At 39.9% G+C, this 24598-nt stretch overlaps 1 protein-coding gene across 3 annotated transcripts in view; it reads left to right on the plus strand.

Annotated features, from left to right (window-relative positions):
- The window catches only part of LOC107394422 (zinc fingers and homeoboxes protein 2), a 186885-nt gene extending 163028 nt beyond the window's left edge, over positions 1-23857 (plus strand). For 2 of the 3 annotated variants that reach the window (XM_054744997.2, XM_015973352.3), the window contains 3 exons: positions 2417-5688; positions 9353-9572; positions 18636-23857. In XM_054744997.2, coding sequence (XP_054600972.2) covers positions 2750-5688; positions 9353-9533 — 3120 coding nt within the window. In that variant the 5' untranslated portion in view covers positions 2417-2749 and the 3' untranslated portion in view covers positions 9534-9572; positions 18636-23857. The remainder of the gene's footprint in view (positions 1-2416; positions 5689-9352; positions 9573-18635) is intronic. The other variant, XM_015973353.3, reaches the window with a different exon arrangement.
- The last annotated feature ends 741 nt before the right edge of the window (positions 23858-24598 follow it).

Raw genomic sequence — 24598 nt, forward strand, 5'->3', positions numbered from 1 at the left:
CAAAAAAAATTTACTTACGCCAAAAAGGTTTGTGATCTATCAAACATGGAGTACGCACAGCTGCACGCAATGTCCGCTTCATAAATCTGAGACTAACGAGAATGTTTCTCAGCTGCTTTTTAGTCACATGCCGCCCCCACCACGCCCACTTTCTGCCATAAATAGTCAATGCAACGTGCCTTGTGGATCTCATGCACATACATAAGCCGGCTTGTTGCAGCATTTCGATCACGACCGTAGATCAAGGCAGAGCAAGGAAGCGCTATTTCACAAGCAGAAATTCAGGTACCTGTGGGTGAGGTGGAGAAATGAAAGGAAGTGCTTTTGCAAAACAAATAAGAGAAAATCCACGGAGTGGCACAGCGTTGCTGAAGCCGTCAATGCTGAATTCTTCAGAGAGATCTTTGGCAGATATTAAAAAATGACCAGATCAGGATTCAATCCCCTGACTCCCGGGTGAAAATCACATGTGCTAACCAGTCAGCCACACGGAGATCTTCCTTGTACAAGTAGGCAGGGCGTATGACCAATCGGGTCACAGTGACAGGACACACACTGTCACAGATGCATGACATTCTGTCTCAATCTGTCCCCCTGCTGATATTCTGCATTCCGTATTCTGCGCTTCAGGCTGTGTGTGTGTGTGCACGTGCGCGTGTGTGTATGTGAGTGTGCGCGCATGTGTGTGTGAGTGTGCACGCATGTGTGTGTGTGCGCATGCGTGCTGGGGGTCTTGTTCTGTGTGAAAACGAAGCAGTACAAGTGATAATGTTGCAGGATTTCATAATTTTATCCTTCTCAGCAGCAGCACTGCAGGTGCTCTCCTTGTCCAATGTGTGCGTAAGCCAGGTCCTTAGTCAACTTAAAGTTGAGCACATTTTCCCGCTAAGTTTTCTTTCATAAATCCCAAAGTTTGCGTGGAAAGTTGCTTACGCAGTTTTCCGACCCCGTTTTGTGCGTAAGCAAGCCTGATAAATGAGGCCCCTGGTGATTAACCGGGCGGCTTCTACAGAGCTTGATGAGCTGCTGAACAGGTGAATCAACTGTGTTAGAACAGGGCAACTATAAAAAGATGCAGAATACTGGCCCTCAAGGACTGGATTTGCCCACCCCTAATCTAAAGTAATCTGAGGGCTGGTAAAATGTTTATTCACATGTTATTTTTCAAACATTAAATTATTATTTTTGCAGCAATATTACATTATTCCTGCTGCACTCGGCCCCTGGATACATTGAAAATGCTACAGTTATTGTTACTGTTATTTATATGCGTAATGAAAAATAATGAAAAGGTGGTGAAGTTTCAAAATATGTAGTTGCATTAATCACGAGGTATTTTAGTTGGCTGGCTGTTTAAAAATAGCATTAATGCACTTTTGCCTTGGCTCAGACGTGTTTAGAAAATTTTAGTTCAGGGGTGCCCATTTCTGGTCCCGGAGAGACCCTGTCCAGCATGTTTTAGTTGTGTACCTGCTCCAACACTGGAATAATAGTTGAATCACCTGCTCATTGAGCTTTGGAGAAGTCTGTTAATCACCTGCTGATTAAAATCGGGTATGTTGAAGCAGGTAAACAACTCAGTGGCCCTCTAGGACCAGGATTGGGCATAGGTAAAACCCCTCACTCCAGAGAATTCTAATTATTTTTAAAAATCACTAGACTGCTTACGCAGTTTGTTTGGGTCTGGGTTTTTTTCCAACTTTGCTGCATTTACTCAAGTCAGTGCAAAACACCAGGCCCTGTAAATCTGAGAGGTCATCAAGCAGCTTTTGTCTTATCTTCAGTCTTGATTACTGACTGTGTGTCATTTGATCCACTCTAGACCCAATGCATAAGCTTTGCCCTTTAAATGGGTGGTTGCCGTGTAATTGCATATGGTTTTATGAAATATGTGTAAATAGGCAAGAGCAGAGAGCCAGGATAGAAAAGTAGTTTTTACCAAAAATGGTCTTAAAATGGGTCAAACAAAAGAAAATAAATAAACAATTTAAATAGGAACCAAAAGAGGGAGTTGGGAGCCCAGGCCAAAGCAATCAAGAAGGGCGAAAGCATCACATCACCCATTCAGTTGACCATTGGATTCTGTCTGTCCCTTATGTCTGAAAACTGAGAACTAAACCTGACAAACGACATACAGAACAGCCTGTAACTACCAAACCAACTACCAATAACACAATGATTAACCAAAATGTTGTGGGGCAAACCTGGTGTCCGTAGTGGACAGGAGCCTCACAGCCTTTTAAGGGCTACCTCTGCTACAGTAGATGAATCTACCAGGGAAATCTGGGCTTTTATTTTGAAAGCAGACATCATTGACTCAATTGTTTTTCAGTCAGTTTTAGCTCATCATGAGATGATTAACTCTTAGCAAAAACAATACTAACATGCCACTTTTACTCTCCTTGTTTGTTTGCAGCTTGAGTCTCACTGCTGTGTGCGATGCCCTCCCATGACGCCCAGGCCAGGAGCTGACACTGCCGGTGAGCGGGAGACGCCACTGAACAACCAATCCTGGACCTGCATGGTTGCCTGGTTCTTGCCCTCCCTTTTGCACGCTGGAGACTACTCTTCCACCTGCCTATCAGTATCCACAAACATCAGCTACGGTCCACCCCAGTAAGGTTCGCTTAAAAACCAACACACTGACATCCTCGCTCACCAGCAACATCAGCCAAAAATCACAATCTCTTCAACACAATCAGCAGCACCAGCACCACCATCAACACCAGCAACAGCAGCAGCAGTAAGCATGTCCAGTCGTAGAAAGTCCACCACTCCTTGCATGGTCAGGGTCATCAGTGACTTGCCTGATGACCAAGATGATCCAGTGAATGTGATGGACATAGAAAAAGTGTTCTACAATGGCTTTACTGAAAAAGAACACTCTGAATCAAGAACTAAGATGAAAGACACACAACAGGACGGTAAAGACCAACAGACATTTCTAAAGCATGTGGAAACACAAAATCTTGAGCCATTAGTACAAAAAGAGTCTGGTAAAGAAAATGGACTTCGTGTTAGTGAAAATGGAGAAACAAGAGGACTGACAAATAAAGAAGTAGCAGAATCTGAATACTCGTTGCAGAAAAAGCAGCCGAGAGGCTACGAGTGCAAATACTGCCCCTTTTTGACACAAAATCTGAATGACTTTAAGGAGCATGTAGATTCCAGTCACCCTAATGTCATTCTAAACCCGTTGTACCTCTGTGCCGTGTGCAACTTCAACACCAAGAAGTTTGACTCGCTCACAGAACACAATGAAAGTCAGCACCCTGGTGAGACGAACTTCAAGTTCAAGAGGATAAAAAGGAACAATCAAACTATCTTGGAACAGACAATCGAAGGCAAAGACAATTCAGTTGTGTGCGAAATGACAAATGAACAAGGTGAAGGCAACAGCAGCCTCGTTTTTCCATCTTGCATATCTACCACGGTGAAACCCCCAGGTAATATACAGCCACTCTACATAGGGACAGAACTTAAAAGCCAGCTGGATGGTTTGATTCAGAAGGATCCAATCACAGCAGTGAACATCAATGGAACAGTCATCATCCCTGAACCTACCATCGTCCAAGGGCTTTCCCATGTCACCCCAATGCTACAACGCCCACCCAACTTTAAATCTGTACCAAAAATAGCCGTTCCTTTGAACACTACCAAATACAACCCCTCTCTAGATGACAACCTGACATTGATTGCTTCCTTTAATAAGTTCCCTTACCCAACACATGCTGAGCTGTCATGGCTGACAGCTGCCTCCAGGCATCCAGAGGAACAAATCAAAGTTTGGTTCACCACCCAGCGACTGAAGCAAGGCATCACCTGGTCCCCTGAGGAGGTAGAGGAAGCCAGGAAGAAAATGTTCAATGGTTCTATTCCCCCTGCTCATCACACATTCACCAGCCTCGTATCTCAGTCCTCCCCCAAAGCCTCCAAGCAGCCCTTTGTCCACACAACAATTGAACATCCAGGTCAAATTCGAACAGCTGCAACCAACGATTCAAGTATCGTCACCACCACAAATTCTAATACAGTAGTCCCAGTTGTTTCCAGCCACACCTTGAAACGATCCCTTCCAGCATCAGTTTTAGGCCCAGAAGCAAAGCGACCAATCATGGCAGTCGCTCCCCATTCTGGTGACCCTAAAGATAAGGTCTTAATGGCACCTCCTCCCCCACCTCCTCCCCAGAAGGACCGAATGCCAATGGCTCCACCTCCCGCTCCCATGGAGATCAAGCGACCTGTAGCAGCTTCTATGGTCAATGCAGAAGCAAAGAGGCCATCTCTTGCTGTGCCTTTAATGCCGCCACCTTCATCATCATCATCATCATCACAACCTTCATTATCCAAGGGGAAATTTCTTTCTGCAATGGGAAACTCCAAATCAAAGCCAGTGATCTCAATGCCCTCCATAGTGTTTCCAGAGTCATTGACAAGGCCTATGATAGCTCCTCCACCTATTTATGCCCCTCCGTTTAAAAACGCTTTACTTGTCCCTCGCAGTTCCAAAGAAAAGCACACCATTACCCGCTCATTGCCTGCTCCTGATCTGAATCTGCCAAACTCTCCTCCACACGTTAACTCTCACATAAGGAGGCCAACCATCATTCAGTCTCTTCACACTCCAGCTAAAGTCCCCTCGCAGATTCAGGGGTTCCCTTTGGATGGCAAAAAACAATATGAGCACCAAGGTTTGGAACTGAAAACCAGTTATCCCAGGGGCGATAAGGTTGCTAGTCCTCTTGCAGAGGCCAACGGAACAACTCGTGTGGATGGTAAATGGTCTCAGAACTTCTCTGCTCACAATAATGGGATTATGCATTTGGACAGAGGAGAAACCGCGGTGGCTCGAAAACACGATTTTCAACAGAAGTCCCCGGTCTTGACTCAGTTCCCTTTGCTTGAGAGGATGAAAGGAAAAACGGCAAAACAACTCAAGGTCTTAGAGGAGAACTTCTTACGGAACAGCTTCCCCACACAAAGCGATTTGGACAATCTGGCGGCCGCTACTGGCTTGTCTCATCATGAAATCGACAGCTGGTTTGTGGAACGTCGTGCACTTCGTGACAACCTGGAACAAGCCCTTCTCAACTCTATGGGAACCAAAAAGATCGGGATAGGTGGTATCACTGGCCTAACTGAGAAGCCTCATCAGCAGCATCAAACTCAGCTCAACGGCATTCACAAAGCAAGCACAAATGTGGGTAATCTAAAAAGCCCTCCTCCACAGTCGCATGCCCTCTCCATTACTTCTCCCAGCGCTATTGCACCCTCTATCCCCCACTCAAATTCCTTCTCAGTGCCTCCTGACAGCCGATCACTGGCGCTCCTCAAGGATGATTTTGCTCAAACGCGGTGGCCTTCCCCTGAGGAGAAAAGCCAGCTGGAGGGTCGGACAGGACTGGCTCGTTCCGAACTCGCTCGTTGGTTTACAGACACTCGGTGGCAGAACTACGGCATGGAACTGACGGAACTTTTTCACAGCAATGGAATGAATGGAGGGCAGGGGCTTCCTGTGTGTTCCCCTGAAAACTCTCCATCCAGCATCATCCAGCGTTGTCAAGAAGGAGCCGCAACAAACAACAACAGCAAGGTGCTGGAGCTTGAGCTGGGCTGGCTGATGGACCAGCATTCAAACAGCTTCAACAGTCTACAGCACTCTGAGCTCCAAGACCGGTTTGCTGGCAGGTAATCCAGTTAATGTCTTTTCATGAAATATGTTGTTACCGTTTGTGAGTTTTATGATAATTCATTTTTGAGCAAGCTCTGAAAACTTAAACAAATTATGTTAATAAGGTTAATGTAGTTATACATTTTATTCACTTATGGCCTCTGAGGCTGAAGCACAGCAGAGAGGGATAGACACCTGCAAGTTTTATGCATCGTGTTTCTTGCCAGTTTTCATCCTCCAGACTACTTTGGTGTATTAATGTGTCTTAAATTATTTAATTCAGCTGGCTGAAAAATTAACTAATTTAATCATAAAACTAGGGCTGCTCGATTGTGGCAAAAACAATAATCACGATTATTGTGACCGAAATTGAGATCTCGATTATTTAGGACGATTTTTCAATTTATGTTGATTTTATTTGTTTTTATTCAGACATAAAATTGCTCAGGGCGCAATCAGGACAAAAATAAATAAGAAACAAGATGATCACTAAAACTCCTGATTCCCAGTATAGAAAGACCAATATACTTATAGCTCATAGTCTATGTCCCAAGGGCTATAGACCTTGGTTTAACTCATTTAAGTCTAACCAGTACAGACCCAAATACCATTATCTTGCAAATACTGACAGCAAGAATTATACAGTGGCATTTATAACAAATAAACGCAAATAAATTGATGTTCACAAAATGTTGCGTAACATTTATTGAAGTCGTGTCAAGGTGCTGTAGGAGAGTGCACTAGCACCGTGTCCTCAGAGAGATTAGTTATTATTTATCAGCGTAAGGAACTTATTTCTACCTTATTTATAAACTATTTATTTCGTCCATCAGTTAATGTAATAATTGTCCCAACCACAGCTGCACCCCCCACCCCCTAATCCGGTCTCACAGCAATCGGGCAAGCTGCATGTGTGTTCAGCGTGCCGCACGCGCACATTTAGCTGTTTTTAGCTGCTCAGGAGCCCGCAGGTACGGCGTGTGTGTCACTCACTCTGGTTACTCCAACAGGGAGCCGGCTCCGAGAGCCGTTTCTTTAGCGACCGACACATCACTGCATCATTCCCTTTCCTAATGTCCTGAAGAACGGTCCGGAGCGCAGGCGGAGTGTTTAGCTAACCTGCAGGAAACGTCGACGACAGTTATCCAGAAAGTAGCTAAGGGTTACCAGAGATGTTTCTGAGGTGTTCGCTAGGTACTTTTAAGATTTAAAAAGTCAAGAAGGGGGTCTGAGAAGCTGCTAGAAATAGCGTCAAAGTCGCTAAGTTGGCAACACTGTGGGAGGAGCGCTTCATTTGCAACTCAGGGCAGCGCAAGTGGGAGGAGCAAATAATCGGCTTGTTTTGTTTTTATAATCGTTCAAAACTCAGATCGTAATCGTGATTAAAATTCGATTAATTGAGCAGCCCTATGTAAAACCACTAATATGTGGGGTTGTGATCACTACACTCACACCTGGTTGCATAGGAAGCGCCCTTCAGTTAACTATGTTGGTTTCAGCAACATTTTCTAACTGCTGGCAATTTTTCTGGTGACCTGCACATCCAAAATGAATTTCTACTCCCTCTCCTCTTCAATGGGTTTGAGCTGTTGTTTTGGAGTTGCCACACTAACATTGTTTCAAGGCATTAACCTACAAACACACAGGGACATTGTTTAGTCTTCCTTCTTATCAAGCAGCATGGGACATGTTTGGCCAGATAACAGCTATTAGTTTGGAAACCAATATCTGCGCAATAATTTGGCAAGCGTTTTTATTCGTCCCGCGAGTCAGCTCAGGATTCAGGCTCAGCCTCTAAAAAAAAAAAAAAACACTGCGGCATGAACCTGCGCTGACAGCACAAAGAAGTCCTTCTTGCTGCTGCTGATTTTACGAACTCTGAAACAAATCACACTTGGATGGGCACAAAATCGTAGAATGCAAATAAAGAAAACCATCAAGAGGGTTTATTTTTATTATAGGATCAATAATTGTATTTGGAAATATAAAATAAGTTGTTTCCAGCTTTGTTTTTAATAATATGTGTAATCTCCTCATGATTTAGCCATTAGTTTACTAGCTTGATGTTGGACAATTTATTTCTTTTCATTAATTAATTAATTAATTAATTAATTAAAAATGTTCCAGTTGTGGCCCACTCATAATAAGTATAATTATGAGCAATCACCTCATTGCCTTAAATCTGTTTAAAAATAAGAATTACCAACTCCCCTTTTATTTTGAAAGACTAACATGTAAAAACCTTATTTTTCATTGTATTTTTAGTGTTTGCTGAGAATTTGAGTGTGACAAGACCAGACTGGATGAAAGATCCTAAACTGGGATAGACTGACAAGATAATAATGCCAGTAGCCTTTTTGCAGAAATGTAGTGTTCCACAGCCACTTTACTTTTTGTCATTTCTCATTTTTAGCACACAATAAAATTTAACAAAAAAAATAATAAAACCTTTATGAACACCTGGCAGTCTCTTTTAAAATATTACATTATTCTTGCAGCATATTTTATTTAATAAAAAATAAAAATCAAATGTCAAGTTTATAATAAAAAATCTAGTAGCAAATACATTTAAAAAGAGAAGCACATTTTAAATATAGCTAATAATAGCCCTGTAAAGTGCAGTGATGGAAGGTAGCACAATCTCAGTGCTTATGCGTACTCTATTGTTGGTATTTACTGCCATTTTGAACACTGTACAATATATATAGAATGAAAATATCACAATCAACAGTTACCGATTGGAAATATTGTGCATTTATGCTTCACATGACTCCAGACAGACTCTCTAACAAAAGGAAGATTTTAAAATAAACTTTGTGTAATGAGATAAAACTTGTTTCTTGGTGATTTGAACACTTATCATATAATGAATAGATGATTTATCGTCACAAAATAGAACCATTTAATCAACTCCCAAACTTAATAACAAAGAAAAATCTGATTAATTAAAGCCCTTTTTGCTCCCAATTATATCCTTTACATAGAGTTTTTCTAAGGGCCTGTTTGTACGGTCAACTTAAATAACAATTAGACAAGAAATAACTATAACTAGACTCCGTGTACTTTTGTTTTCTAAAAGTCTAGCCAAAATGTCTCTTTTACAGGCACCGCCGTGTTGTATTTGTGGAGCCAGGAGGTGGCGCTGAAAGTCCTACTCCGTAATTACGCGTTTTTTTAAAGCATCAATGAGAAATTACAGCTTAACTAATAAGTTGTTATGCTACACCAAGATAGGACTGAAACATAACAACAGCCAAGACATATATTAAAAATGATGTAAAATGTATTTTCATGTCATGTAAATATGATGTAGTGGGCGGAGCTTAAGATGTATACACCAACCAGCCACTAGGGGGCCGTTACGGTTACTAGTGGATTCATTTTCTACATTAGATTTCCCCAGTTATGGTGGCTTGTTGAGTAAAAGTCTTGTTTGTGTTTTTTACGCATGTTGGGCAACTTTTTAGTATGTTTTCATCTTCGTCCAAGGAGAAGAGAAGATGCAAACGAAGCAGGGAACCACTTTAAAAACCCATTAACGTTCATATTAGACTCATCAGTGAGGTCCAGCAGCGTTTAAGTGTCTGTATTTAGGTCAGTAAGTGGCCTTAATGATCCCACTGCTCTGCGTGTTTCACGTCTACGGTTGTTGTAACGATGGTGGTGAAACTGCATTGACAGACTGAGGCAGCAGAGTGTGGCGGAGATGAAGAACGGGACACAGAATGGAGGAGTCATGGGAGGAGCACGGGAGGTGTTCGGGAGCTGGCTGGAGGAGGGACCTTTGAGGAGAGGACGGGATCTGCTCCTGGACAGAGAGAGAAAATTGGCGGAGGACCCATCTGGACGGCTTACAGGATAAACGTTGAGAGTTTGGAGGATGTACTCAAATGTCCCCCAGGTGTGTTTGTTTATCTCTGAGGTCCAACGCTGATTGTTTTGTGTTTCTTGTGCTGATCAGGAAAATTATGAAGTCTTTGGAGAAATTCAGGAAACTGTGGTGGCACAGAGGTCACTAAGCAGGAAAAAAGGTTTCCCATGGTAGATAACCCCCCACTCCAACGGTTTTATTGTTATTGATGATTAATGACCTCTGCTAATGCAGCTAAGTTTGAATTAGCTTTTTTATGAGCATCTCTGATTTTAATCATTCATTTTACAATAAGAGGAGCACAAATTAGCAACTTAGAAAGCTTCGGAATTTTTCCCTTAATGAAAAAACAAATTTCCACAAAAAAACATAAAATACATTTTCTGACATTTTTAACATTTCTATTTAGTTTTTGATGTTTGATTGTTTTGTGGGGTTTGATGAGAACTTAACCCTCCTTTCCGGGAGTTTTGGGTTGGTGGTGGTTGCAGGGACCGCTGGTGCCTGTGCTCAGCAGCCTCGCCTCTGTCGGTGCACCCCAGGGCAGCTGTGGCTTCACTGTAGCTCATCATCACCAGTGTGTGAAAATGTGTGTGAATGGATGAATGATACACTGCAGTGTAATGCGCTTTGGAGTCCTCCCGACTCTGAAAGGCGCCATATAAGTGCGGGTCATTTATCATGATGAGCTACGTTATAGCCACAGCTGCCTGGAGCACGCTGACAGAGGCGAGGCTGCTGAGCGCAGGTGCCACCAGCAGGCAAGTTGGGTGAAGTGTCGCACCCAAAGACACGACTACGACCGGTTAAGTGAGGCTCTGACCGGCAACCTTCCGATTCCATGGCGGGCATTTACCTCCTCGGCCACCGTTACCCAGACTTCAACATTTGCAGTTTGTACACTCGCCCAAGACTTTTCATGAGTTAATTGTCTTTTGATGTACAGTTATAAATAAAATTAAGAGTTTTTCCACATGGATCTGATTTAGCTCAGTGTGGCCTTTATTGGTCCCCGCTCCCTTATCCGGTCACGTTGAAGCCAACACCTCGATCCCTGGAAACAAACAAATGTACCCCAGCCAGTCTTTGTTTGTGTAGCTGTACGAGTTTTGGCTAAACACTTACAGCGGGAGGGGGGATGGGGGGGGGAAGATACTCGGAGGCCTAAAATAGCAGCAGACCCCCCGTTGTGGCAAAGTTGGATAGATAAAAGCTCCGCCTAGGGCAAAGAGTGATGACAGAGTCTGTCGCTTGTTCCCTCCACTGTCTGTTCTGACAGAAGATTGAATGTCTTAATGTGTCTACATGGCTTTAACTTATCAAAATAGACTCTGTTCAGATGCTCTCTTCGAGACAAACATCTGTTTAAAAAAATCATTTAGACCCAGCTTCTTACACCGTCACTTTTGAAAGCTTCTCTTTACTTTAGGACAGCTTCAGAATCAGCACGACAGCTCAAATCAATAATCAATATGCAGCATTTTTGACTAACCATCACTTGAGTATTTTGCAGATGACACGTTTGCTGTCAGAGGTGTTTGAAAAGGATTGTGTGTGTGTGTGTGTGTTTCTTCCTTTCACTTTTCAGTTCAAAAATACTTTATTTGTGCCACAGGGGACAATTCACATGAGCTGGCTTGTTGGTAAAAAAGTATAAACTCACACAAAGACAAAAAAGATCATTCACACTGTCAAAATACATGTAAATGCGGCGTGCTCCTGGATAAACACAAAATTAAAAACTCAATAGTGTCAAAAATGCTGAACGCCGTTGGTAATCACAGCTTTTATTTACAGCAAGCAAATAAAGAAGTTTGCAGATCTGTTAATACCCTCATTAATAGTGGCCTTCCCCGTGATTTGGTGTTGGGTGGTGAAACATATTTCTGTATTCATCCGTATGTTGCGTTGGGGAACGTCTTTTGTGAATTATTTAACCCTGTTCGTCTGAAAACAAAAATTAGTGGCAACAGTCAGTTCTGCAACAGAAAAATGCATTCATGTGCTTTTTTAATGACTTTATTAGGTTTGCCAAAACAAGAAGGATATTAGATGATATTTTCTTCACAAAAATAAACAGATTTTGATGAGAAATCCAGATTTATGTAACAAATCCTATTCATGAGCATGTGAGAGAAGTACAGGAGGATGGATCTAGAACTTTAGTGGATGGGAATTAAGATGCCAGTGGGGGAGATTTTGGTACATTGGAGGTTTTCTCACATCAGTCTGTCACAACAAAAAATTAATTAATTTATTTTAATTTAATAAAATAGTCTGAAAGCTAAACTACATAAATTATTTAGTTCCCTGTGTTTCTGTACTTTCTGGATGGCAGCTCCTCCCTAGCTTAGTGTCTTGTGAACCCGATTTTTGGAACTGGACGTTCTAAGAAAACATTTTAGCTGACAAAATGCCCCCCGTGGTGTCTGGTCAGTTCCCACTTCCTCCAGATTGTACTTCTGCAGCTCTGGTCACTTCGTACCCTTACTTTTATAGTTTAGAAATTAAGATGTCTACCACAGGTAATTTTTTTGTACTCACCTTCACCCCCCTTCCCCTTGGCAGCCACTCAATTTTAAAATATTGCTCTTATCCCTGTCATTGATCGAGGCTGCAGGAGTATCTCCTTTTGCTGCTGCAGCTGAGAATAGTTGTTCAATGGACAATACTGGGTTGGTAAGGATGTTTATTCAGCTGTCAGACTAATAAACAAACTATCGAGTCTGGCATGAGTATTTAATGCACAATGAGCGATGACAAACACACACTAGGCGGGTAATTGTTGCCCATTGTGTCAGCATCATCCGTCCAAAATGCAAATTAAAATCACCAGAAGGTGCAAAAATGGTGACCGTGTAATAAACAGCATGCTCCTGCTAGGGATGTTCGATTATGGAGAGAAAATTTATTTTGGTCTTTAATAAAGTCACAGTAAACAACATGCCCCTTTATTTTGGAAACACCATCCAGAGTTCAGGTCTTAATACGGAAAACGCAGATTTGTCAGCAGGTGTCGAGTTGGTACAGGAGAGTAGAATCAACCTAAGCTAGCATAAAAATGATTTAGGACATTATTTATACCATTAAAAGATTTTGTAACATTCAGACATTAATCCAGAACAAATTTAGACACTAGTTTTCTATTTGGTGGATAAATCACATGAAGGCAACATGGAGAGACATAGCTGCCATAAAAGCAGAGAAGAGCTGCTACGGGAACCCAGATGTCCACACAGGAAGTACATGTCAGCAAAGTTTTGGGGGGATTTGTCAAATCAAATCAAATCAAACATTGTTTATATAGCACAATTCATACAATAAATGCAACTCAAAGTGCTTTACAAATTAAAATGACCTCTCGCTGATTGGTTGTGCCTCAGTAGGAAATTACATCAGCAGACGTACAAAACAACCGTGACTGGTAAAATTAGAGGAGTTGCTGGTGAAGCAGAACGGAAGCAAAGGAAAATAATCACAGATTGCATTTAAAATCTAACTCCTGATGCCGGAAAACGCGGCGGAGTTCCCCCACAGACAATTAACGGGGCTTGTTATTTCACAGAGCACCGTAAAAAACTGCAGTTTATCAGGTCATTGAACACCACATATTACATCACGCAGCTGATCTAATTTGAAAGGATTAATTTATTATATACTTCGACAGGATAAATGCTTTTAATGTTATTGATGTTACTGTAGACGCTTTTTGACGTTGATCCGTGACATCACTCACTGCCAATGCAGTCATGATATGCTGACATCTATGCTAAATTCAGAAAGGGCTGAATCTGAATGGAGACACAACAGCTTAGAGGACTGAGACATCCTACCTCCGGGTCAATTTCCCCATCCCAGGAATTACCCTAGAGTTCCAGTAACATGTCCCTGTGATGGAGTGGAAACCTGTCCTGGATGTCCCCCTCCTCTCACCTGATGTCTGCTGGAGTGTAACATCAACTCACCTACACCCTTCTGAAAAATAAGCAGTTAAGATAATGAAAGTAGAAACATATCATTGACACTGAACCACAAAGTGTGTTTGAGGTCATGGAAAAGGTTTTTTTTTTACAAGCATCTTAAACATATTTGTATAGCGCTTTCTTAGGGTTCTACAACCCCCCAAGGCGCTTCACAACGCAATCAGTCATCCACCCATTCACACCCATTCACACTCTGGTGGTGATGAGCTAGCCACAGCTTCCCTGGGGCGCACTGATTGAGGTGAGACACTGGCGCCACCAGTCCCTCCAACCACAGCCATTGTGTTTTGTCATCATTCTGCCATATTTACTTGTTCTGGTGTTTTAAAACAACACTTCATTTAAACCAAGGACTAATAAATAAGTATGTAACAATTTTTTTTCACTTTTTACCCATTATGTTGTCTGGGGATCATTTGGAGCCCAATAATAAAATACAAATCAGTTTAATCCTGGTACAAATGGAGGATGTGATTCGGCTAAATTTTTAATTGACCGGCGTTGAGTGTGCCACTAAGCATAAACACCAATCAACAGCTAAATTATCTCCACAATTTAGCAAAAACTAGGGACTTAAAATATAAACTCAAGATTTCTCATGCAGTTGGAGATTTCTGTCAAACTCGTCACGCGCCCCGACCCAGATACGACTTTGACGTCATCGGGGTGACCCTCCTGACAGAACGCCCCCAGAGCTACAGAAGGTGTTTGTATTTGTTGCTGTGCTTGCTCATTACTTTCTACAAAACAACAGCACAGATTTATTTACTTGTGTTCCTGAGTCTGCCACAGTCGCTCTCCTAAACTCCTCCACTCTCCACCTCTCTGCTCCAACCCACACATCAGACGCAACACCAACAAACACAGCGCCAGCGTTGGATATTTGCTCAGAGGATTTATGTTTTCCTTTCAGAGAGATTTACGAGACTCAACCTTTATTGTCCAACGTGCTTAAGCCTCAATCAAACTGTCATGTTTCCAGTTCATTTCAATAGAAGCGTGCAAAAAGTACAAGAAAAGTTGTGTTGCAGTGGATTTATCAGAAGAGCCGGGGGAGGTGTTGTAGTGGTTGTGATTTAGTTTGTGAGCGGGATGATGAATTAACACGACACACAACAGTTTGTGACGGCAGCCGCTCAGTTCAGGTGCCAGTTATTATTGGAGTCGGCTCTAAAGGAGTTTGACTGGATACGATGGGAGCAGGTGAACGCCACATGCAGAAAAATACAAATACTATTTCTCTTTGGATTTACTTGCAGAACTAAATATATACAAACTTGTTTTTTTTATGAACTGCCTTAAATGTTATAATTTTAGTCACAAACTGAACTTTTTCACACTTCCCTTATTTTATCTATGAAATCACAAACTTTTTCAAATTATTTTATATAAATAGATGCAAAGATCATTCAACAGGATTTTCAGGTTTTAATAATGTTTTTTTATTCGTTTATGTGGGCCCTTTTTTCAGATTTATTTTATTTTTATCATCAATACATTAAGAATTTGTTATAAACATTTTTAAATCAAATTTACATCAGAAAAACAAAACACTTAAATTACTATTCGTGTTATTTAAATTTAAAGAAAATTATATTCATGCTTTATTTGGAATTTATTCAGTCAAATATTGAAAACTCATTAATATCAATAAAATATGTTTATCATTAGAAGTTATTTAGACTTTTAGCAAAATTTTAAAATCAAAAACTTATTCCTTCGTTTATTAAAAATAACAATTTTTAAGTGACTGTGTGTATTTTTCCTGGCAATAGGGGGCAGTAGATACCTAAATTGTTGCAAGCAAGCTGTATTTTTGTGTTGGAGTAAGAGCTTACCAGCGGATGCCTATAAGGGTCAAAAAGCCCTGAAGAGTGCAAACTTCAGCTAAATAACCAGCACAATAGGCTCCCTTTCATCAGTGGCAACAAGTGAAGAGGTAAATGTGTAAAACAACGTTCATGAATGGTGAAAGTTTTGTAACCATTTGTTACAAATCAGTAAATGCATTTTGTCCTCAAGGGCTCCCGTAGAAGGAAACACGGCATCTAATATGGTGTCGCCCAGAGACTTAGACCCGCTCCCATGTATTATAGACCAGATTTTTATGGTTGCATGTTAAGAAGCTGCCAATATTTTTCTACAACTGGGCATCATTTCATTCATTTTCAACATTTGGATTGATGTTTCCAGAGATTAATGATAAAAGCTACACATTGTCCCTTTAATGATAACCCAAACACATCAGATTTGTACAATTTAAAACATAAAATATTATTATAAACATGTATTTTCAGTAAAATTTCTTTTTATTTATTTATTTTTTTGTCTTTTTTTATTTGTGATTTAGTCACCTGAAACAGGTGTGTGGTTCCAAGCAGCAAGTCGATGTCAAAAAGTGACGAATAATTCTTATAGTGAGTTGTAACAATTCGTGAAGCAAATTTCCAGAGAAAATGAATGTGATGCATACTTCCTGGTTTATCTCTCTCTCTCTCTCTCTCTGTGTGTGTGTGTGTGTGTGTGTGTGTGTGTGTGTGTGTGTGTGTGTGTGTGTGTGTGTGTGTGTGTGTGTGTGTGTGTGTCTGTGTACCATCCATTGTCCCGTCTTACCAATCACAGCAGCTCGAAGCTTCATTTAATCAGCAGTGAGCACTCCAGCATCCCATAATAGCTTAACAATGGCTGCAGCTTATAGGTGAAGGGTAAATAGCTCAAATGTTGCAGCGTTTCTCTGAATGCCATTATTTTATAAAACACACAGCTCAGTAAAATCACCTATTTCAGTGTAATCTCGCTTTTAGTTTTAAATCCTGGTTTTTTTATCATATTTCCAATAAAAAAGGAGTTTTTTTTGCAATCATTCTAGTGATTTTAATATTTAAAGAGCTTTTAAGTTGTAAAACCCTAAAGCTAACAACTCCTTTGATCTTAATCAAATCTGTTATTTTCCTACTGAGCTGTGAACTGTAATGTCAGAGTTGTGCATTCAAAGAAGGAAAAGTAATCAGTGCTTAAAACTGGAAAGTGCCTAGAAAAAGCCTTTTCAAAGGATCCAAGTTTTCAAAATTGGAATCTGATGCGTTTTAATAAAAGAGGGTGTTAAAAAAGTTTATTCTTTCTTGGCGTTCTCAATCATAAAGCACAATGATCGTGGTGTCTCTTGTATTTCATTCAAATCAGCGCCGTTTTCAGTAGACAATCTCAGCGCTGCAGCAGGACGGGATGAGCAACGAGAACACTCGGACAAATCTTCGTCTAAATTTTATTGAAACTTGACATCTTCAGCTTGAAACATGACTAAATAAAATACAGGAGGGTCAAAGCGCTCGTTCTTTGTGTTTTTTTTTTTTTTTTAGTCTGCTGGGGGAAAATTTCTTTTGAAGTTTTCATGAGTTTCTTAAAAAGATCTGGCATCTGGACAAATATGATGGGATGAATTCATTAAAAAGAATGTAAAAGGTCCCTGTAGCAGGAGCAGGATGACATAACTGCTCCGCTTAGCATTTTTTTAGCTCCAATGTAACAATTTCACGTCTTTGTGTGGGCTCAAGTCCAGGTTTTCTAGTCATGAACCTTTTTCTTCTTTCACTTTTGCTTTCCTTTGTCATTTTGCATCACTTTGGGCTTTTTCACATGTCTGTGTACTGCTTAGCTGATTGTCATTTGTATTTATTTTGCATCTATTAGTTGTGATAGGTGTGTTTGTTTATAAAGCACCTTCCATCAGTCTTGCAGAGACCCAAGGCGCTGTACACAACAGTACAACAATAGAACAATCACTGTCCCAATCGACTGATGGAACAATAAAACAGGAACAAGATTTTAAAAAAAAGATAAAAATGATTAAAACGGCTAAAAGGAAGAAGAGATACCCTTGACTAAAAACAATCAAACTAAAAAATAACTTATAATATTAAATTAAACCAAGTTTGACTGTGAAAACTCAAGGAAACTCATGACCAATATCGGACCAAGAAACCCAATAAAACCAGATAAAAGTGTGTTTTTGAGCGAGACTCGAAGGACGAAGTTGAGCTAACACCAGAGTGATGTGGTCCCTCTTTCTAGAACCAGTGAGGAACCGTGCACCTGAACTCACACCAGCATACACAGCATTGCGATCGTCAAGGCAAGACAGTACGAATGCACGTAGAGCCGTTTCTTAGTACGCTCTCAGCAGGATTGGCTTGATTGGCACATTGTGTTACGCTCTCCAGCGCCCAATTGAGCGTCTACGTATTCACGTCAATCCATGTTAGTGTTAGCTCGTTGTTAGCGCAGGCTGCTGCAGGGTTATTTAGGACACTTGCAAGTTCACTTTCAACCAGCAGGATGGAGAATCTGGAAAATGTTAAGTGTTACTTTAAACCAACCAAACTCCCTATTTGCTCTTTTCTTGAGTTAGGAGTGAGAGTTCTGGTCTGGTCTGGTCTGGCCTGGCCTGGTCTGGTCTGGTCTGGCCTGCCGTCCGCTAGGAAACTGTTATTTCACAATAATGTGTCTTCACAATCTCTAGGCCCAACACAGATTTTATAATCTCTCCATTCTGATTTTTTTGTCTGGTTTTGGATACTAGGCAGTTTAGCTCTCCTTTAGCACCCCCTAGTGTCCGTTTGTAGAAGCGAAACCAAAGCCCATCTTGCTGCGCGTTCGTCTTTTTTAACACCTTAATCTATCCGCTGAAACGTCTCCCAGCTCCCCTAAGTGTCTGTAAGAGTGATTTATCACTTATTTAAACAAATCAGCTGAGCTCATGATCTAAAACATGCAGGAAACGTGCTGATGCCAGGCAGAAGTGCCAGTCCCAGCAGACCAGACCGGCAACTCTGAAGTTGCAAGTGCGAAATTCTGGCCACGGGGGGGCGGTAGGGGCTGGGTGGCCTTTCACTAAACCTGTAAAGGGTCATTTTACAACATGCTGGTTCAAGAAAATGATTTTAAAATATGAAAAAGTTGCAAAGTATTCCTTTAATTATTCTTTGTTTTAACAGGAAGGATCTGACTTCGTGTCAAACTGACATTTATTTAGCATTGTGAAAGATTTTGCCAGTTTTTAACACCCCCCCCCCCCCCCCCCCCCCTCGTTTCCTCCCTCTGTTCATTTCAGGTGCGAATAGGATTTGCTGCCGTCGCCGCCACATTGCTGCTGGAAACATAAAAGAGGAAAGAATCTGAAGAACGGAGCAACAAAACAAATTTTTTAATTAACAGATATCGAGCTGTATTTTTTTTCCAGAACTGATTTTTATCTCTCGATTGTCGCATCCGAGGTCACGCACAACCTCCTTCTTTGTCCTTTTGCGAGGTAATCTTGTCAGCGTTCCCAACCTGGAGTGACCCCCGCATGGGCGCGGCGCTCGCTACAAACAGATGAGTTTAAATGAGACGGAGCTTTGTAGGCGCGGGTTTTTATTTGGGGACAGGAGTTTTAAAATCTAAGGAGTGCAAAAAAAGAATGTCAGGGTCGCAATCTGAAAGGATAATTGAAATTACCCTCCCTCACAATGGAGTTCATGTTTATAATTTCAGTTCTTGCAGTTATAAAAGAATTATAAAAGTATTATAAATCAAAACCAAAGCTTCAGCGGCACAAGAACAGAGAGGATTATTTAGAGTATTCCGTACAATATCAAGTGGTGTTGGATAAATATTAATAAATAGCTGAAGGTAGCTTTTTTTCTTGATATTTTATGTTTTTAAAAATAAATTTAGTTGAGTTCTGCCATTTTCTAACAGGCCTCGATATTCCCAGACACACCCTGAAATCAATTAAAGTGAAGCAACAATTAAAAACTGGTAAAAATCAAACCTGGTTATGAATACTTTCTGATTTTCTTTGAAAATTAAAATCGTAAAATAAATATCCCCTCATTTTTTCTGCTCAAGTCACGGCTAATTAGTGGATTTTTTTTAAATCAACAAATTATCTTATAAAGTGTCTTAAAAGTTGTTATTTAATAATTTAATTACTGATATTTATTTTACTTACCTGCATTTGTTTTCACTTTATAGATTTGCGATTTTAAACAAAAAAGTTACATTTATGGAAATTTATACAAATTTCTGAATTTAGCCTTTAAAATAAAAGGATAGCTTTTAAAAATAACTGTTCATAAAAGTCAACGCTGAAATTTTATTTTTTATTGTAAATTAGAATAAAAATATAAACACAGTAAATCTGGTGACGGAAATACGTCATAAATACAAAAAGTATAGTATAAAAGTAAAATAGCGGCAAGTAAAAAAGAAAAAACTGCAGAGGTTATTAAAAGTTTAAAATTAACAGTAAAATAAGAGAAAAAAATTGGTCATAATTAACTTTTTTCTGAAACAATAATCTTTCATTTCATCATTATTACAATCAGCCTGATGTTCAGAAACCTCTATATCATCAATTAATGGAATATTTTAGTAAATAAAGCCGATTTTATTAACAGTTAGGACATTTACTGTTGAAAGTTGCTCATGGGAAACAAGGTTAGTCACTAAATCTGGCTCATTCTATGAGTAAATACGAACATTAAAGATGAAAATCAATAAAAAATTAATTTCTGTTTCTTGGTTTAAAAAAATTTTTCTGCTGGATTACTTGTAAACTCCGCCAAAGGGTCCTGACTGAATTCCATTAACATGCAGTGCATTTTTCATGTTTATATTCTGAACATTACAGGTATAAATAAGCTCTAAACGTGATTTGTTCTTTTCTGTAAGCCCCTTAAAAGCTTCTTAAATTCCTCAGTCTTTCCTTGAAGTGAGTGCAGGAGGCAGTGAGTGGAGGGGATTAGCAGGTCGTGAACTTGATGGATGGATGGACTTCCGGACGCGGCCGAGGCGATGTTGTGCGTGACCTGTGTTGCTATGGAGATGAGGAGGAAGGTGAACTGGAGAACTGAATGTGTGCCTGCAGCAACAGCGGCAGTCTGACTGTACACACCGACCGACCAATCGACAGACAGTGTGGGATTTAAAAAACAAAATGAGGACAAGAAAAATAATAATAATTAAAAAAACAACAAACAAAAACGCCGCGTGCCAAAGCTGGGATCTGCTGCATTCTCACTACACTTTTAAAAAAAGGGTTCCTCTTCTTCTTGTAAATAGAATATATGTTTGTTTGTTTTTCTTGTACTGATAGATTTGTAAAATTTGCGAAAAAAATTTTGTTACATTTTGTAAAATGGGAGCAATTCGTCCCCCCAGAACCCTCTTTTTTTTCAATTGTTTTAAACCCCTTTTTTCATTTCCTCTTGGCTCTTTTATTTTTATTTTCTCTTGTTTTTGATAGACTTTCAAAACAAACATGGTGCCAGAAGTGGTACGCATGTGTGAATTGTTTCCCCATCACCCTTCCTCCTCTTTTTGTGCTGAACCAGAGTGGAACCACTACAGAAACAGAAAAGAAAACGAAAAAAAGACAGACAGACCAGTTGGCAATACTTCAGTCACTTCTTCGTCTGACCGACACTGGACTTCCGCCTGCCACTTCCCTGCTGAGAGAAGGGGAGGGAGGAGGAGGAGGGAGGAAGAAAAAGAGAAAGAGAGAGGGAAGGAGGGGGGACTTCGCTTCAAATCAAATCAGATTTTAAAAAACAAAAAAGCACCTTTTGAACCTTTTTTTTCTCTTTTTTTTAACTGTGCTGAAGTGAAGTCAAGTGCTTTATTATAATAATTATTATTAATATTCTTATTATTATTGTAGCCACTCTGTCTGGAACCCTTTTTGAAGAACAAAAGGAAAAAAAAAACTTAAAGCCAATCTGCACATTTTGTTCCAACGAACTTGCTTGTATGACCAAGTGACTGTCGTGGATTATTTTTTTGTTTAAACCTGAACAAACAACAATCATGTGAAAAAGCAGTAACACATCTAAAAATGGTGGCAAACGCAGAAAGGTTTAATGGTAATGATCATGCACACCTCAAACTCTACAGCAAAATCTCACAATCCAGAATCACGCTGCCTGAATCAAACTTCGTCCGTTTTGTCGTTAACGCTTTGACATGTTCTTCTCTTGATGTTTCCTCCTTTGTTGATTTTTTGGGTCAATTTTTTTGTTTGTTTTTGTCATCCTGCACACAATCACACGCATCTGTCATAAATTTAAAAAAATAAATGAATAAATAGACTTTTATTCGATGCATAACTACATGTTGGCTCGGTAGGCGTAGTTGAAACTAGTTCCATTCCGACGAGAGAGCATAATAGTAAAGTCAAAAATATGAGCTTCTTTATGTATTGCTTCTGCCGCTGTAGTGTTCTGGTCAGATTTTAAGATGAAAAGACTACATATATCTGAAATACTGTATTTACAAATGCAAACCAGGGCTGGCCTCAATAGAACAAAAGGGAGGGGTGGGGTGGGTTGCCGGTTTTTAACTCCGTCCAACGGGCGTTCACTCTGCTGAAGTCCGGAGCTTTCATGCAAAGTTCTGACTGCTGGTTTGAGTTGATAAAAGTGCTTTTTTTTATTGCTTAAAGTCTTTGTAGTTTTTGTAAAACTTCAGCATCGTCGGAGTCGTTCTTCCGCTGAGCTGCTGCACGGTTTGTTTGTTTTTAGTGCCGAAACCCAGCAGCGCTGCAGAAGGAGCCTCTTAGCTGATGCACCGCCTTAGAAAGCTATCCAAGAGAGTTTTATTTTTGCAAGCGCATAGTTTTAATTGCATATTTTTCTGATGAATGATTGAATGTATTTGCTTTCAGGAGAAATATTGTGGGTGTAGTATCTGAATGTGGAAACGACTAAAGAATCGAGCACAAAGTGGAAAAAAGTCCCAATGCAACTAATAAAAGAAGTAAAGTTTAATTCTTCTAGGGTCTATCAGTATTCAGGTGGTGAAAGTTGTTATTTTACCTAATTAGTGAGAACTGTTTTTTGAACACTAAACTAGCTAAGCAAATGTTTACTTTTAAATAATCTTTAATTCATCAGGTTGGATTAACTCTCCACCACAAAAAGTGTAATTTTCAAACAATTATGAGTCAAATTTGGCCTCTTTAGGCTTTTATAAAATGTGCCAACTGGTTTTGAAAGGGCGGCCATGACGCTAGTTAAAACCATGAGAAGAGCCCTTAACTTATTTGTATTTCGGTAAAATATGATGTATTTGCGCGAGTCCTTGCTGTATTTTATTTAAAATAAAATAAAAATCCCCTCGGAAAACGTTTTCTTCGTTTGCACCTGGCTTCCGTAAAAAGCTTTTATGCAAATATGTTTGCGTGTAAACAGCCAAATAGTTAAAGATTTTTTTTTCTAAATCAGTTGAAGAATTTTTGAACAAACCACTGGTTTGTTCAGATAAAACACCTGGTTTGTTCTGCCTTTTTTGTCCCCTGAAATCGGGGGATTTCACCAGACCTAATCACAGAACAGCTCGTCTTGTTCTTTATATTTATTACCAATCAGGCAACTGAACTGTTTATAGAAAAACACAGTTTTGTTCAGCTTAAAAGCTCTCTTTGTGTGCATAATTTCCTGGACTGGCGCCCAGCTTTAACTACAGAAGGCCATTTGTGCCAAAGATGCAACACATTGTGCACAATTTTTTTTTTTTACCTAAGCAAATTATTTGCCTAATTTATCCCATTTTAGGTTTTCAAACATAGTTAATTTTAAGGTGCGTTCATAATCGATTGAGACAATCAAAGGTTGCACTAAAATATTTTCGTATTCGAAATTTGGACGTTTATCTCCTTTGTCCGTACAATCGTGAGGCCCCCAAAAAGTAATGTTGTTATTTACTGTGAGAAATCATAAGGAATTTTAAAGATTGTGAAACAGGATCTTCCCTCCAGGCAGTCGAGGCAAAGATCACATCCAACTCGATATTTATATTTTTGAGCCTGACTTTGGATTTGCTTTGGAGGGAACCAGGTGCTTTAAATGTTATTTAACGGGGAGTTGAGGCCAGCCCTGCTTCATAACAAACGTTCTGCTTCTTCTACTACTGCTACTATCAAACAAACAACCCTGGGCGCAGAAAACGAGCTGAACACAATTTTGGATTCTCTTGTGCAAGGTGTGTGAAACGTTGAACTTTACATACACTACCAGCATTTTTGCACTGAAAACCCAAATCAATGTGGAGCACCAGCTTGTTTTATTTTATTTTTTTAATTCCCAACACTTTGGTTAATCGGTGTCTGACCCAAAAGGAGGTGAAGTTAACCTTTTTGGGGTTGAATGTGTATTTATGAAAAGAATAATCCTAAAAATAGCCATGAGTATTTGTTTGAAAAGTGTTGGAGCTCAGTTTCTGTCGCCCAGGTCAGCAAAACAACATGTTGATGTCTGCTGTATTTCAATAAAACACAGCCTTTTTCAAAGGGTACACCTCGTTCTTAGTGTGTGATTTTATTTTATGCACATAAACACAACTCACATGCATGGTAGAGATTTGCTTTTTGGACCTATGATTTAGTTTATACCGCTTTGCCTTTGAATTTTATGTCAGACAGTCATAAACTTGTTTCTCTGATAAGACCGTCCAGGACGAAGTGTTCTCTCTGTAATGTGAAAAGGATCGGATCAGATTGGTGAGAACAAGTGTGTGAATGAGGCTCATTTTATGTTTTCTTTTTGTTTTTTATAGGCCTAATCAGAAACACGTGTACAAAAAGGCCTAAACTGGAAGTAAAACCTAGTTTGGACCCCAAGAGTCCAAAAATAAACCACCTGAGATCTCGGAGTGGAGAAAATCAAGAGGGTTTAACACTCTGGGAGAAACATCAAAGCTCACCTTCATCCTATAGGGCATGTGGTGTAAAAATATTTTAAGGATGTCAAAATTGTCAATTGTTAAGAGCAGAATGAGACTTTTTTTGTAAGTGCACAGAAATAAATGTTTGAATTCATAACTTAGATGGAAACAAAATTCTGCTGTTTGATTCTCTGGAAACTTTCCCCTTGAAACTAATTGAACTTGATGAAGAACTTTGCAGACGAGTCAAAGTGTCTAAGGTGTAGTATCGAAGGATTTGGGGTGTGTTTTGGCTCTTTTTGCAGATGTTTTGTGTCTTCGCTGTTGTGTCGTGTGTATTTTTGGTAGTTATGACTCACTTCATGTTCGTCT

This window comes from Nothobranchius furzeri, chromosome 19, assembly GCF_043380555.1.
Source record: "Nothobranchius furzeri strain GRZ-AD chromosome 19, NfurGRZ-RIMD1, whole genome shotgun sequence".
Taxonomy (NCBI): domain Eukaryota; kingdom Metazoa; phylum Chordata; class Actinopteri; order Cyprinodontiformes; family Nothobranchiidae; genus Nothobranchius; species Nothobranchius furzeri.